General features: G+C 42.8%; 1 protein-coding gene across 1 annotated transcript in view; it reads right to left on the minus strand.

Annotated features, from left to right (window-relative positions):
* The window catches only part of dcc (DCC netrin 1 receptor), a 368,503-nt gene that overhangs the window by 89,823 nt on the left and 264,094 nt on the right, over positions 1-14,586 (minus strand). The window contains exons 13-16 of the mRNA XM_052100624.1: positions 10,991-11,132; positions 8,363-8,473; positions 5,705-5,899; positions 738-833 (exon numbers count right to left, since the gene is read on the minus strand). Of these exons, the coding sequence (XP_051956584.1) occupies positions 738-833; positions 5,705-5,899; positions 8,363-8,473; positions 10,991-11,132 (544 nt within the window). The remainder of the gene's footprint in view (positions 1-737; positions 834-5,704; positions 5,900-8,362; positions 8,474-10,990; positions 11,133-14,586) is intronic.

Consider the following 14,586-nt stretch of genomic DNA (forward strand, 5'->3'; position numbering starts at 1 on the left):
GGGTAAATCAGGGTGTTGTGTGGTAAATCAGGGCTGTTCTGGGGTAAATCAGGGCTGTTGTGGGGTAATTCAGGGTGTTGTGGGGTAAATCGGGGCTGTTCTGGGGTAAATCAGGGTGTTGTGGGGTAATTCAGGGTGTTGTGTGGTAAATCAGGGCTGTTCTGTGGTAAATCAGGGTGTTGTGTGGTAAATCAGGGCTGTTGTGGGGTAAATCAGGGTGTTGTGTGGTAAATCAGGGCTGTTCGGGGTAAATCAGGGTGTTGTGTGGTAAATCAGGGCTGTTGTGGGGTAAATCAGGGTGTTGTGTGGTAAATCAGGGCTGTTCCGGGGTAAATCAGGGTGTTGTGTGGTAAATCAGGGCTGTTGTGGGGTAAATCAGGGTGTTGTGGGGTAATTTAGGGCTGTTGTGGGGTAAATCAGCTCTATTTTTCACAGGGTTGGTCTTGTATGTTACTGTATTAATGTCTCTTCAGATATGTTGATGTTCATCTTCAGAATGTTTATTTTTCAACAGTAAACAAGATTTAAATCACAGCAAAAACAGTTATAGAGGTCACTAATGTTGAATTAAATGACAATAATTAATTCAAATATCTACTGTATATATATATATATATATATATATATATATATATATATATATATATACACAAATAAAATGTAATTTATACTTCACAAAAAAAAAAAAGGGAAATCAATAACCAACAAGGCATGAATATCAGAGAAGTATTTATTACCCGACAACGATCTGGTGACTGCGCTCTCATAGAGCGGAACTCCTTCACCAGCGTTATTGAACGCCTTCAGAGAGATGACGTAATGAGAGCTGGGTTCTGAAACACACACACACACACACACACACACACACACACACACACACACACACACACACACACACACACACACACACACGTTAAAACACAGCAGGATATAGTAAAAACTAATCATTGAAACTAAGCAGCAAAAAAAACATTTAATTTAGTCAATGTTAACCATTGTAATACTCATTTACATATGTCCGCCCACATTAATATTTAAACACCTCTTCAGTATACAGACACTGTAGGAACTGCTTGAGTGCTCCAGTACACAGAGGTTTGACAATCATAACAAAGGTCATCTACATACAGAAGTCTTAAAAGTACAGTAGCAAAAACAACCATTTCATTTTAAGGGTCAGAATGAGGATGGAGCCCTTAACAATCAATGAGCACTCTGATGGCTCCTTAAAAATGATAATTAGATGGCGAAACCCAATAATGCTGTGCCAACCAAGAGTGAAATACTCCACACTTTCTCCAATAAATAAATACTGATAGTACAAATGCGTCTGTTCTTCTTCAGGATGTGAATATTGCATTTCACACGGTCTAACTGATCGAAGTATTGAACGATTCATTTACAAATCGGTTCGTTTCTGTCTTCAATCCCTGAACGGATTTTCTTTTTGTTTTTAATTTTCTTCTGGTGAGCCATTTTCATCGGCGCACTGGGTTCAATATCGCTGCCATGGTAACTTGTGGATTCCATGAGAAATATTGATAAGGACGTGGCCTTATTTTTGTCCAAGGAGGAGGTAAGAGGAGCGTGTTAGCCGGACTGCAGGCTATAACACTATAGCAGTTTTTCAGCACTAAACAGTCTCGTATATGGCTGACGGGACAATCAAAGCTTATAAAGAGCCTATCGAGGGAGTCGTAAACACCTCTGACATCAGTTTGTGTGGGTAATCAACACACTACTAACTAACACAAATATAGAATAAATAAAACATTAGCGTGTTTGATCTTAAGAAACTCGCTTCATAACTCACAGGATTCATTATGTATTCATTATCACACAACTAACAGCAGCTTCATCTGAATATTAAAGTGTGTGGTTTGTTATTGTCTCGTTTGTCATGCAACTGAAGGCTTTTTCAAATATAATTTACACCCTGCTTGTTTTCATATTACTTTCCTTTAAATAATCCATTCTAATTTCAATCCACGTCATCCATTGTTCTAATAATCGAATGGCGAGCCAATTTATTCATTCTCACCTGTTGGTAAATAATACATATTTTTCGATTGTCAACAGCGTGACTCTATTGCTAAAATTGCATCATATCTGTTCTAACTGGTGTAATATGTATGATCCATAATTAATTATATTCATGAAAGACGTGGCACAATGGAAGCATCGGGATAGTTCACCCAGACAGAGTTCTTGCACAGGGACGGATTACCGACCGTGCCAATGGGGCCAGTGCCCAAGGGGCCCTTGACTGCCCGGGGGTCCCCTGGGCTTTAAGGCTGTGTGATCTAGTTTGGTGACCCCCCCTGCTTGAAAACCCTTTTGGGTATGAACATCGAACCCCTCCTCCGTTTTTGGGTGAGATAATTGGAGATAATTGGCCCCAGGGCCTTTGCAAGTCATAATCCGTCCCTGTTCTTGCATGACGCAAGCGCGTTGGCATGTTCAATGGAAGCAAAACCTATGAAGGTTGTGAACAGCGTTCAGAGTTGTATTGCATCGATTCTCGTGTGAACATGCCAACTCGTGTAGGCAGCGGTGGGACCAACTCATTGTGTTGCAGGTCTCAACCCAAGTCGAGTGGTGGTGGCGTAGTGGACTAAAGCACATCACTGGTAATCAGAAGGTCACTGGTTCGATCCCCACAGTCACCACCATTGTGTCCTTGAGTAAGACACTTAACTCCAGGTTGCTCCGGGGGGGATTGTCCCTGTAATAAGTGCTCTGTATAATACATTGGTACTCAGAAGGTTGCTGGTTTGATCCCCACAGTCACCACCATTGTGTCCTTGAGTAAGACACTTAACTCCAGGTTGCTCCGGGGGGATTGTCCCTGTAATAAGTGCACTGTAAGTCCCTTTGGATAAAAGCATCTGCCAAATGCATAAATGTAAATGTAAATGCAAGTCACAAGTCCTCAACTTTAAGCGTCAAGTCTTAAACATGTCATTAGTGCTCTTAGCCCAAACTAGGGTCCGAGTGTTAATTGCTATAGTAAAACAATGTGTGGAGATTTCAGACGGTCCCTTACACACCATAGGCAACATTTTGTACTTAATGTTGCATTAACCATCTGGGATGATTTCGGCGTGACACGATCTGACCAGCTTAAATACGGGACAAATCGTGTCCCATACTGATTCGATATGGGGTGCATCATTTCATCTTTAAATACAGGACAATCCCGTATTTTCACTACCTTCGTTGGTCCACAGCAGGGCTGGACCGGGAAGAGAAATCAGCCAGGGATTTTACATGGGGGGGGGGGGGGTACAAAAGTTGTATGTGGGGCATTCGCTGTCCTTTTCTGCATATCGCGCCGGCATTTTGGTGACTCATTTGAGCTTATCGCAGTCCATTCGGCCCATCTTGCGGCCGACCCACCGGCCCGCTCGGTTCTCACAATGGACAGTCCGTTCCTCATTGGCCCCAAATCGATTCACAAGTCTTCTTTGATTATGATGAGTCGAGTCGCAAGTCATCAAATGTGACTCGAGTACACAATCCTGCGTTTACATTATGCAAGAACTCGTCCCATCATGAACGCGCATTGGAGAGCGGCCCGAAGTGAACATTTATAGTGAACAGGACTTAAATATTGAACTGTTTCTCACAGAAAGTGATCGATTTGGGGCGATATATGGCAGCTGTGGTTCAGGCAGTAGAGCGGGTCGGCCACTTATCGCAGGGTTGGTGGTTTGATTCCCGGCCCACATGACTCCACATACCGATGTGTCCTTGGGTAAGACACTGAACCCCAAGTTGCTCCCAATGGCAGACTAGCACCTTACATGCAGCTCTGCCATCATTGGGGTGTGAATGGGTGAATGAGTCACAGTGCAAAGCGCTTTGAACACCGCTAAGGTTAAAAAAGCGCTATATAAGTGCAGACCATTTACCATTTACCATCGTTTTGCATTAGAAGACAAATTTAACCACCAAGTCATATGAATTATTTTAACTATGACTGTCTGTCTCAGCAGGAAACCGATGGAGTCTGTACTCCAGGTAGGGAAGGAGGTATTGCCCCAAGTGAAGGAGTTCAAGTACCTCGGGGTCTTGTTCACAAGTGAGGGGACAATGGAGCGGGAGGTTGGCCGGAGAATCGGGGCAGCGGGGGCGGTATTGCACTCGCTCTATCTCCCAACCCCCATCCTCACTACATTCTATAGAGGGACTATTGAGAGCATCCTGAGCAGCTGCATCACTGCCTGGTTTGGGACTTGCACCGTTTCGGACCGCAAAGCCCTGCAGAGGATAGTGAGGACAGCTGACAAGATCATTGGGGTCTCTCTTCCCTCCATCAAAGACATTTACAAAAAACACTGTATCCATAAAGCAACCAGCATTGTGGACTGACCCCACACACCCCTCACACAAACTCTTTACCCTCCTTCCGTCTGGCAAGAGGTACCGAAGCATTCGGGCCCTCACGGCCAGACTGTGTAACAGCTTCTTCCCCAAGCCATCAGACTTCTCAATACTCAGAGACTGGTTTGACACACACGTGTCCTGAGTTGCACTTTAATAACTGTCGCTTTATAACTGTCTGCTACCTCAATAACTGCTATGTGCATAGAACACTATCTCATAGTATGTTATGTTTACATTTTTAGAAACTGTCATCTTTTTGCACTACTGAGTACTGGTCGGCGCTGCACTGTCTATTGTCCTGTTCATTGTCAGTAATTTGTTGTACTGTCCTGTACTTTTTGCACATGTTTGCACGTGCACTTTATATAGGTATATATAGGTAGTTTATATAGGTATTTTATTTCGTTGTGTAGTCTCATGTTGGTCCTTTGTTGTTTTTTATGTAGCACCATGGTCCTGGAGGAACGTTGTCTCGTTTTGCTGTGTACTGTACTAACTGTATATGGTTGAAACGACAATAAAAAACCACTTGACTCTATCGCACCGTTGTCATGAAAAGAGAGCTGAGCCGGAAGGCAAAGCTCTCGATCTACCGGTCAATTTTCGTTCCTACCCTCACCTATGGTCATGAAGGCTGGGTCATGACTGAAAGAACTAGGTCGCGAGTACAAGCGGGCGAAATGGAATTCCTCAGAAGAGTGGCGGGCTTCTCCCTTAGAGATAGGGTGAGGAGCTCAGTCATCCGTGAGGAGCTCGGAGTAGAGCCGCTGCTCCTTTGTGTCGAAAGGAGTCAGTTGAGGTGGTCGTCTCCCTAGGGAGGTGTTTCAGGCACGTCCAGTTGGGAGGAAGGCCTCGGGGAAGACCCAGGATTAGGTGGAGAGATTACATCTCCACACTGGCCTGGGAACGCCTCGGGGTCCCCCAGTCAGAGCTGGTTAATGTGGCTCGGGATAGGGAAGTTTGGGGCCTCCTGCTGGAGCAGCTGCCCCCGTGACCCGACTTCGGATAAGCGGTTGAAGATGGATGGATGGATGACTGTCTGTGCTTTTTAGAGCTTTTAAGTTCTGGTCACCATTCACTTGCATTGTATGGATCTACAGAGCTGAGATATAACCATCCCTTTAAATCTATGTTGTGAATGAGCTGATTCTGTGGGTCAAAATGGAAAAATAAAGTAAATGCTACAGAAAAAATATATTAAAACAACAACGACGAAGTAATTTCACACCTCTCCTCAACAAGCTGCAAGGAATCGTTCATGTCTAAAGCACAAGCTGCGCTGATCAACAGTCTGTGAACGGATGATGTCACTCACCTAAGTTCTCTATAGAGTAATATCGTTGTTTGCTGTCCACTCTCACAGTCTCAGCGTACGGACTACCCACTCCGTACCCGATGATGTAACCCCGCACTAAGATGTTTGGGTTCAGTGGAGGCGTCCAGCTCATGATGATGCTGTTGGGCAGTGGGCGCACGTGCAAAGAACTCGGCTGGTTTGGAACTTGAGTTTCTATAAGAGAGATAAAGAACAGAGAAGCGCATAATTCACACATTTACAGTGACATTCTGGTGAAAATGTCCCATGATGTGAAATATACCGAATACCTCCTAAAACAACAAGAAAGCGAAAGTTACGTAAAGCTATTGCGGGCGATTTCTGCACCATTAGCAGCACCAAACAGAACTGCTAAAATAATGATCGTTTTCAAACAGGTTTCCCCAAACACTGAGCATGCAAGTTCTTACAGCGATTATGCTAAATAAGCCCACAATGTGTGTGGTCCTGTCACGCATTAAACGGCTTTCCTATATCAGTGTAAGGTGTGGAGGGGTGAGCAAGAGACAGACACAGTGGGTGTAGCATCAAGCCTCTCCATAGGATAGCCCAGGCATGGGCTGGGTCAGTCGGCCGCTCGAAGGTCCATGGCGCGGCATCACTGGCGGCCTGTCTTCCCCGGCCTGCAGCAAGCATGAGGAGATGGCGGCCTGGCATCTAGCCCGTCGGCGACGACGTGAACGGTTCACGCCCGTGACTCATCAACGTGTTCGAGGGTTCGAGGCATGGGTCCTCACGCTTGCCGCGGGCCGGGGATGTCAGTGTGTGTACACAAGGAGGTTTGAAGCAGGCTCCACGAGAACAGTTGTGCTCTGTGTTTTGAAGCACACCTGATGGGAATAATGCTTCATCACCGCTGACTAAACGAGGCTCATTAATTATGCACCTCTTCTCGCTCTCACGCCCAACTTCTGTCGTGAGCCTGGTTGAAGGCCGGGCCTAAGAGGCGGGGCGACGATGACGATGAATCATCTTGAGTCACTCCCAACAAAAATGTATTCACAGAACTTTGATAAACGAATGGCGCTTCAACGAATTCGATGAAGAAAATGCTAAATTGAACTTGAGGCTGTATCTCCGCAACGCTTTGAGGGATTGGGATGAATCTTGGTACGTTTCATTATCATTAGGCCCTGAGGTTACCTGCAGCGTTTTGGCACACTGCCCCCTACTGGTCAGGAAATATGAAAAAAGCTAATTGTTGCTTATAACTTCTGAACAATTTGTCTTAAAATCATCAAATTGGTCTCATTAGATTTATTGTGGTATAGTGAGTCCAGCGATATGAACAATTCCTATCTTGGCCATTTTGGACGTCGGACATTTTGAATTTTCTGATAAACCTACTTTTTCGAACTCGTCCTAGGCCGTTTGTCCGATTTGCAAAATAATTGGCCTGTATCATCTAGAGGCACTCACGACAAAAATTAATTCAAAGAATTTTGATAAACCATACCGTTTTCGAATGGTGCTTCAACGAATTGGACGAAGAGCACGCCAAAATGGAAGTGAGGCAATATCTCCGCTATGCTAAAGCTTTAGCGTATTCATACCAAATGTATTATTTGTCATAGGCACCATGACTCGAGGGTGCCTGCTGAGTTTCGGAACAGTGCCACCTAGTGGTCACGAAATATGGAAACGCAAATTTTTGCTTATAACTTCTGAACAGTTTGTCATAAAATCATCAAATTGGTCTCATAGATTCAGTGGGGTATAGCGAGTCCAGCGATATGAACAATTCCTACATTGGCCAATTTTGAATTTAGGCATAAAATGTTGTATTTTATGAACGACTTGGCGTATCATTATGAAACTCGGTATGTGTCTATGGCACAATGCTCTGAAGGGACTCAAAATGTTTCGGGACAGCGCCACCTTTTGGTCATAAATTATAATGCTTTATCTAAAAATGCAAATAGTTATTCAATCCTTTTGCCTACTGTCATGAGACTGGTCTTGATGGGTCTTGATTCCCTGGCTCATGCCGAGAACAATGATACCAATTATGTCACGCTCGAGCAAACTTCCTGTCCATCATTTTTAAACCTACTTTTTCAAACTTGTCCTAGGCTGTTTGTCCGATTTGCACAAAAATTGGCTAGCATCATCTAGAGGCACTCACGACAAAAACGTATTCACAGAATTTTGATAAACCATACCGTTTTCGAATGGCACATCAACGAATTCACCTAAGAGCAGCGCAAAATGTAACTTGAGGCTGTATCTCCATAGCGCTTTGTGGGATTGGGACGAAACTTGGTACATGTCATCACCATTAGGCTCTGAGGTTACCTGCAGCGTTTTGGCACACTGCCCCTACTGGTCAGGGATAGAAAAAAATTGAAATTTTGGCTTATAACTCTTGAGCGCTTTCCTGCATGAGAACCATCATTCCAAGATACAGAACAGCGCCACATACTGGACAAAAATTCTAAGTAGAAGCTATTTTTAGTTATTTTCAAATAAATGGTTTTGTTTATCATTGAAAGTTTCTAACTCCTCATACACTGTTCATCGGACTCTAACCAAAATCATGTCACAAAGCTTATTTTGCTGCTCATGGTGCCGATAATTGGCTTTACCCCGGTATCGCTGCTTGCAGCTATAATTGAGTATGTTTTCAATAATATTCACCATCAAGGTCATTCTCAGGTGTCTCAGCTGTGATCCAATCGCTGTACGGTCCCGTCCCGTTCACCGTCATGGCTGCGAGCTGGAAGCTGTACTGACTGCCTTTCTCAAGTCCTGTCACACATTAAACAGGGAACAAGAGTAAGTGAGAAAGAAAAGAATATGTGAAAGACTCCGATGATGAAAAACAAGATTATTATCTGTGATTTTAATTAGTAAACATCAATCACTGAAGGTGACGAGGTAAACAAGGTCTCCAAACCTCATCTAAACAGTTCCCGCTGCATTTCCATCATGTGCAAAGATAAAAAAAAGTGCAATTATGATGGTGCGACACCGTCATCGCTGAATACCCCGGAGTGTTGAGAATTAGCATAACACACTCCAGCGGTACTGTGAAATGAATCCCTTCGGAAATAGTAACTTAGCGAGATATCCATCATGGGAATAATGGAAATGAATCTCATTTTCAAATAAATTCACAAATCCTATTCATATAAGCATAACGGCACAGAAAGAGCAACACATCTCTCTTTCCTAAAGCCCCAGCGGACGACAAATCCAGTGTCATGTGTCGACTTCTTAGCATGCTTAATCTGCAAAAACATGTGATGGGAGCTGACACTCTGTGTGATATACAAGTAAAACAAATGGAGAATAAAGAAAGGAACTTGCTATTTGGACAGGATGTTCTCCTTTTAATATTCACGTTGAGCTCATAATTGCTCGGCCACATTCCTCAAACAGATCTCAGTCATTAAGAAGAGAGGAAAGAGACTCTTCCCGTTATCTAATGTTTGATTTGATTATATAGAAAGACTCTAGGGTTCTTAAACTTTTCAACAAATTAATTTCTATGAATTTTCCAGTTTTACATGATTCATAACTGATTTATGAACTTGTTCAACATATATATATATATATATTTTTTTTTTTTTATTTATTTATTTATATTTTTTATATTGTAGTGTATATATATATATATATGTATATATATATTTTTACATTTATTTATTTATATTTTTATATTCTAGTGTATATATATGTATAATTTTTTTAATTAATTTATTTATATTTTTTATATTCTAGAATATATATATATATTTATTTTTATTTTTTATTTATTTACATTTTTATATTCTAGTATATATATATATATATATATATATATATATATATATATATATATATATATAATATAATATATATATATATATATATATATATATATATATATATATATATATATATATATAAAATATATTATTTTGATTACTATTATCTTAAAGTCGAGCAATCTATTTAATTCTAATAATAATTCGAATTAGCTGCGTGTTGCCTGTACGGCTGGAGTTTTGCTTACTGCCCCCTGAAGAAAACAGCTGATTCTACGGCTTGCATTGGTCGGTCCGAGGACATAATTAATTATTCAACGTCAGTCAGTCTCAGCACAAATGATAGTGCACTTGTTAAGGTGATGATAGTGCAGTGAGTGGTATATAGAGAATATATATTATGCATGCAATGATACACACATTTCACGATACGATGCATAGCCGTACTATACACTACGATACGATACAAGCACCCACACTCTCAAACTTATTCAAAGATTCTACATAAATGTCTTTTAAATCATAAATGCCACAAAAGTGTCTGACATTTTTAATAACAAGCAGAGCTCTAAGTAACTTAAACAATAGCATTTACTTTGTTTGTCCCACTGCGTTCCGGTGCACGGAAGGAGTCTCCCCCAGCCCTGACAGCAGTCGTTCCGTTCCAGACGGTCGGCCAGGAGCCCCTTCTCCCCTCGCGGTCGGTGGTCTCAGGCCCCGCCGTGTTTCAGCGGCTGGTAGGGGTCTCCTCCACCCCTGACAACGGTCCTTCCGCTCCAGATGGTCGGCCAGGAGCCCCTCCCTACTCGCGGTCGGTGGTCTCAGGCCCTGCCGTGTTTCAGTGGCTGGTAGGGGTCTCCTCCACCCCTGACACCGGTCCTTCCACTCCAGGTGGTCGGCTAGGAGCCCCTTCTCCCCTCGCGGTCGGTGGTCTCAAGCTCTGCCGGTCTCCTCCGTCCCCCGGCCGATGGCCACGGCTGCTCCATTGGGGTAGATGGTAGTGGCAAGGACTCTACTATGGCGCATCACTCCTCCTTCCCGGGATTTCGGCACCAGTGTAACGCAGTTCAATGGAAAGGAGGCAGCGAGAACCGGCTTGACATATGAATACGGAACTGAACCAAAAAGACAAACACACACAGGTGTCGGACAGCTGCCCGTAACTCTCTCTCTGTCGCACTTCCGTCTCCGTTCGCCCTTATCCCTCTTGGGCTTAATCAGCCTAATTAGGGGCCGGGTGTGTGGAATAATGACCCCGCCCTCTGCCCTGCCACAATGTCACACACAGTATCGGCTGTTAAACACGCTGCTGCTATTTCTGCCTCACAAATCCACCAATTTTCATGGTGAAGTCGACGTCAATAAAATGACATGTTTGATGTACTGTAGCACCAGAACGTGACACCGTTGTTCGGCAAATTCGACAAGCTGTACCGCAACAGTACGGTACAATCTACTTGCCGTTTGGCATCGATGTTCACGGCTATTCGTGTAACTGACATGAACACTGACTCACCAGTAAACAGGTACCAGAGGTTGTTGGGTTCAATGGCTTCCTGTTCACCTCGCCGGCCTGTTTTACGATGACGGATCTTGTATCCGGTGATTAATCCATTCTGCGTGTTTGGAGGAGAAGGCTGCCAGCTCACTTTTATACTCTGAAACACAGAGAAACAAACTGTCAGCAATGTATAACACTTTACAATGAGCTGTTGTGTGTAATTATGTGAATGTTAAAATGATTTCTTATATCTCAGTTTAATGTTCAGGTAGTTTGAGTTCCTGAAGAGCTTCCAGAACACTCCTCTGTTTGATTGAGTGGCCCGACAGGCCAACTTCTGGTTTGATGTTAGTTTTGGGACGGGACTACAGCAGACAGGGGAGTGTCTGAAAAAAGGGAGTGTCTGAGAAAAAAGGGGGGGGTCTGAAAAAAGGGGGTGACCGAAAGAGGGGAGTGTCTGAAAAAGGAGGGGTGTCTGAAAAAAGGGGGGTCTGAAAAAGGGGATTGTTTGAAAAAAGGGGGTGACTGAAAAAGGGGGGTCTGAAAAAGTGGGAGTGTCTGAAAAAAGGGAGTGTCTGAAAAAGGGGACTGAAAAGGGGGGTCTGAAAAAGTGGGAGTGTCTGAAAAAGGGGAGTGTCTGAAAAAGGGATTGTCTAAAAAAAGGGGGGTGTCTGAAAAAGGGGGATCTGAAAAAGTGGGAGTGTCTGAAAAAAGGGGAGTGTCTGAAAAAGGGGGGGTCTGAAAAAGTGGGATTGTCTGAAAAAGGGGGTCTGAAAAAAGTGGGAGTGTCTGAAAAAGTGGGAGTGTCTGAAAAAGGGGAGTGTCTAAAAAAGGGGGGGGTCTGAAAAAGTGGGAGTGTCTGAAAAAAAGGGAGTGTCTGAAAAAGGGGAGTGTCTGAAAAAGGGGGTGTCTGAAAAAGGGGGGGTCTGAAAAAGTGGGAGTGTCTGAAAAAAGGGGAGTGTCTGAAAAAGGGGATTGTCTAAAAAAAGGGGGGTGTCTGAAAAAGGGGGGGGGTCTGAAAAAGTGGGAGTGTCTGAAAAAAGGGGAGTGTCTGAAAAAGGGGGGGTCTGAAAAAGTGGGATTGTCTGAAAAAGGGGATTGTCTGAAAAAGGGGTGGTCTGAAAAAAGTGGGAGTGTCTGAAAAAGTGGGAGTGTCTGAAAAAAGGGGGGTGTCTGAAAAAGGGGGGGTCTGAAAAAGTGGGAGTGTCTGAAAAAAGGGGAGTGTCTGAAAAAGGGGAGTGTCTGAAAAAGGGGGGTGTCTGAAAAAGGGGAGGTCTGAAAAAGTGGGAGTGTCTGAAAAAGGGGGGGTCTGAAAAAGTGGGAGTGTCTGAAAAAAGGGGAGTGTCTGAAAAAGGGGAGTGTCTAAAAAAGGGGAGTGTCTGAAAAAGGGGGGGGGGGCTGAAAAAGTGGGAGTGTCTGAAAAAAGGGGAGTGTCTGAAAAAGGGGGGTGTCTGAAAAAGGGGAGTGTCTGTGGGTCACACAAAGTTAAAATACTTTCCTTGCATACTGAATACAAATCTTGAGTGAACAAATTATTAATCAAAAATGTTTGTCAAAATTAACGCATTAAAGCATGTAATTAAAAAAGTTTAACGCATTAATTGTTCTTCATTGTAATTAATGCATATACTGTTAATAATGCAAATCGACTGACAGCAGTTATATATATATATATATAGAGCTTTTCAAATATTACCCAATGTTTTTAAAACACTATTGTTTCAAAGATTTAAGAAAAATATTATTTCATACTATTTAGGCCAACATTTATTTGAGCTTTTAATGAGTTTTTATTTATTTACTTTATATTTTATCTATATTTTTGTTTATTTTACTGTTTTCAAAAATGTTTTTAACCCCCCAGAAAAATATAAAAATGATTTAATTTAGAAATTGAAAACTTGTTTATTATAGTAAAGCTGTGTTCATTTTTGATATTTTGTGTTCATAATTACATTAGAAGGTATTTTTAATGCTATTTGTTTAGTTAAAGATGTGCTATTAATTCAATCTTTAATCCTCACACAAGATTTCAGAATATTGTGGCATTAAACGTTAAACTGCAGGCGGGTGCTGATGCCACTGATGTCCCAGAAAGACATTTCATTGCCTTTCAACCCATCTGTATTCTGCAAGGATGCTAATTAATTATGCGAGGAAAGGCATTTAATTGTTCACTAAAGCAGAGGAAAAAAATTAATTGAACTGACCGGTCTTTAATCTAAACATAACAGCTGCAGCCAAGCACAAAATCTTCATCAGCATGTAAACAAAACCTCATAATAAATAATCAATAGTTCGGCACGAATCACAAACACACACACATACACATACACACGCGCGCGCGCATGCACACACACACATACACACGCGCGCGTGCACACACACACACACACACACACACACACACACACACACACACACACACACACACACACACACACACACACACACACACACACACAACACACACACACACACACACACACACACACACAGAAACAAACAAACACACACTCAAACATACAGACACACACACATTCTCTCTCTCTCTCTCATACACACACACACCGATCCACAGATTAATTAACCTTTGCTGACGCCCAGTGCGTGGTGAAATGGATATAAACTGTGCAGGAATGTGATCATATGCTCGGTGGCATTGTGCCGTTGATGCCCGCTGTCTGCGGTGAGGGGATGCCGTGCCATCTGTGAGCGTGGGGAAGCACTAAAGCCAGTTAACATGCAAATAGAGCAATTAAAATTCACACCACACCGCTGCCAACTGCAACACGTCTCTCCTGCTTTAGCTGCATCTACTCTTGTTGCTCTTTGTCTCAAGCGAGCGTTAACAACAATACTCGCCATTTCTGCGGCCAAACCGCACTCGGGCATCTCAGGTAGGGCTTTAGCACATTCCCGCCCCTCAGTATGTTCACCACATGATGGCACACATGGAACCGGTGCTGCTTATTCTGCGAGTGCAGTAATACGACGCTACATTCATTAACATTTGCTGGCACTTGTTTCGGGTTTGGCTGCATAATCTTAATTGATTACAGCCTGGCTGAGAAATGTGTGTGTGTGTGTGTGTGTGTGTGTGTCGTTTTGGCCTTGTCATTGTGTTAATTATTCTGTGCTGAACAGGGAAAATCAACTCAGAACAATGTGTTGCCGTCAGGCTGTGTAGAGAATCAGTGTGTGCGTGGTTTGGGTTAGAATGGAAATTGAGGCTCTGAGGGATAAATGTAAGCCTCGTCCAGATATGTATACTTCACTTCACTATATAGTATGCTAAAAATAAGTATGCTACAATTTATGTGTCCGAATCCTCAGTATTCATAAAAAAGTAAGCAAGAAGTACCAGGATGACCTATTATTTTCAGCGGGACTTCGGTGCACATCCATTGGTCAGTTTACTTTAATTTAAACTGACTGATCTCAGTTCAGGAGACTCTGTGCTGTCAGTAAAGGGTTAAAGTCATGTGACTAAACAACATGGCGCTGACCACAGCAGAGTTTGTCTTTGGGAGAAACGCCAACAAAACACACTGGAGGTTAAGTCATGCACTAAATAGTGAGCAAGGGAGCATCCTGTATCTCTCCTATAA

Source organism: Xyrauchen texanus, chromosome 3 (genome assembly GCF_025860055.1).
Source record: "Xyrauchen texanus isolate HMW12.3.18 chromosome 3, RBS_HiC_50CHRs, whole genome shotgun sequence".
Classification (NCBI taxonomy): domain Eukaryota; kingdom Metazoa; phylum Chordata; class Actinopteri; order Cypriniformes; family Catostomidae; genus Xyrauchen; species Xyrauchen texanus.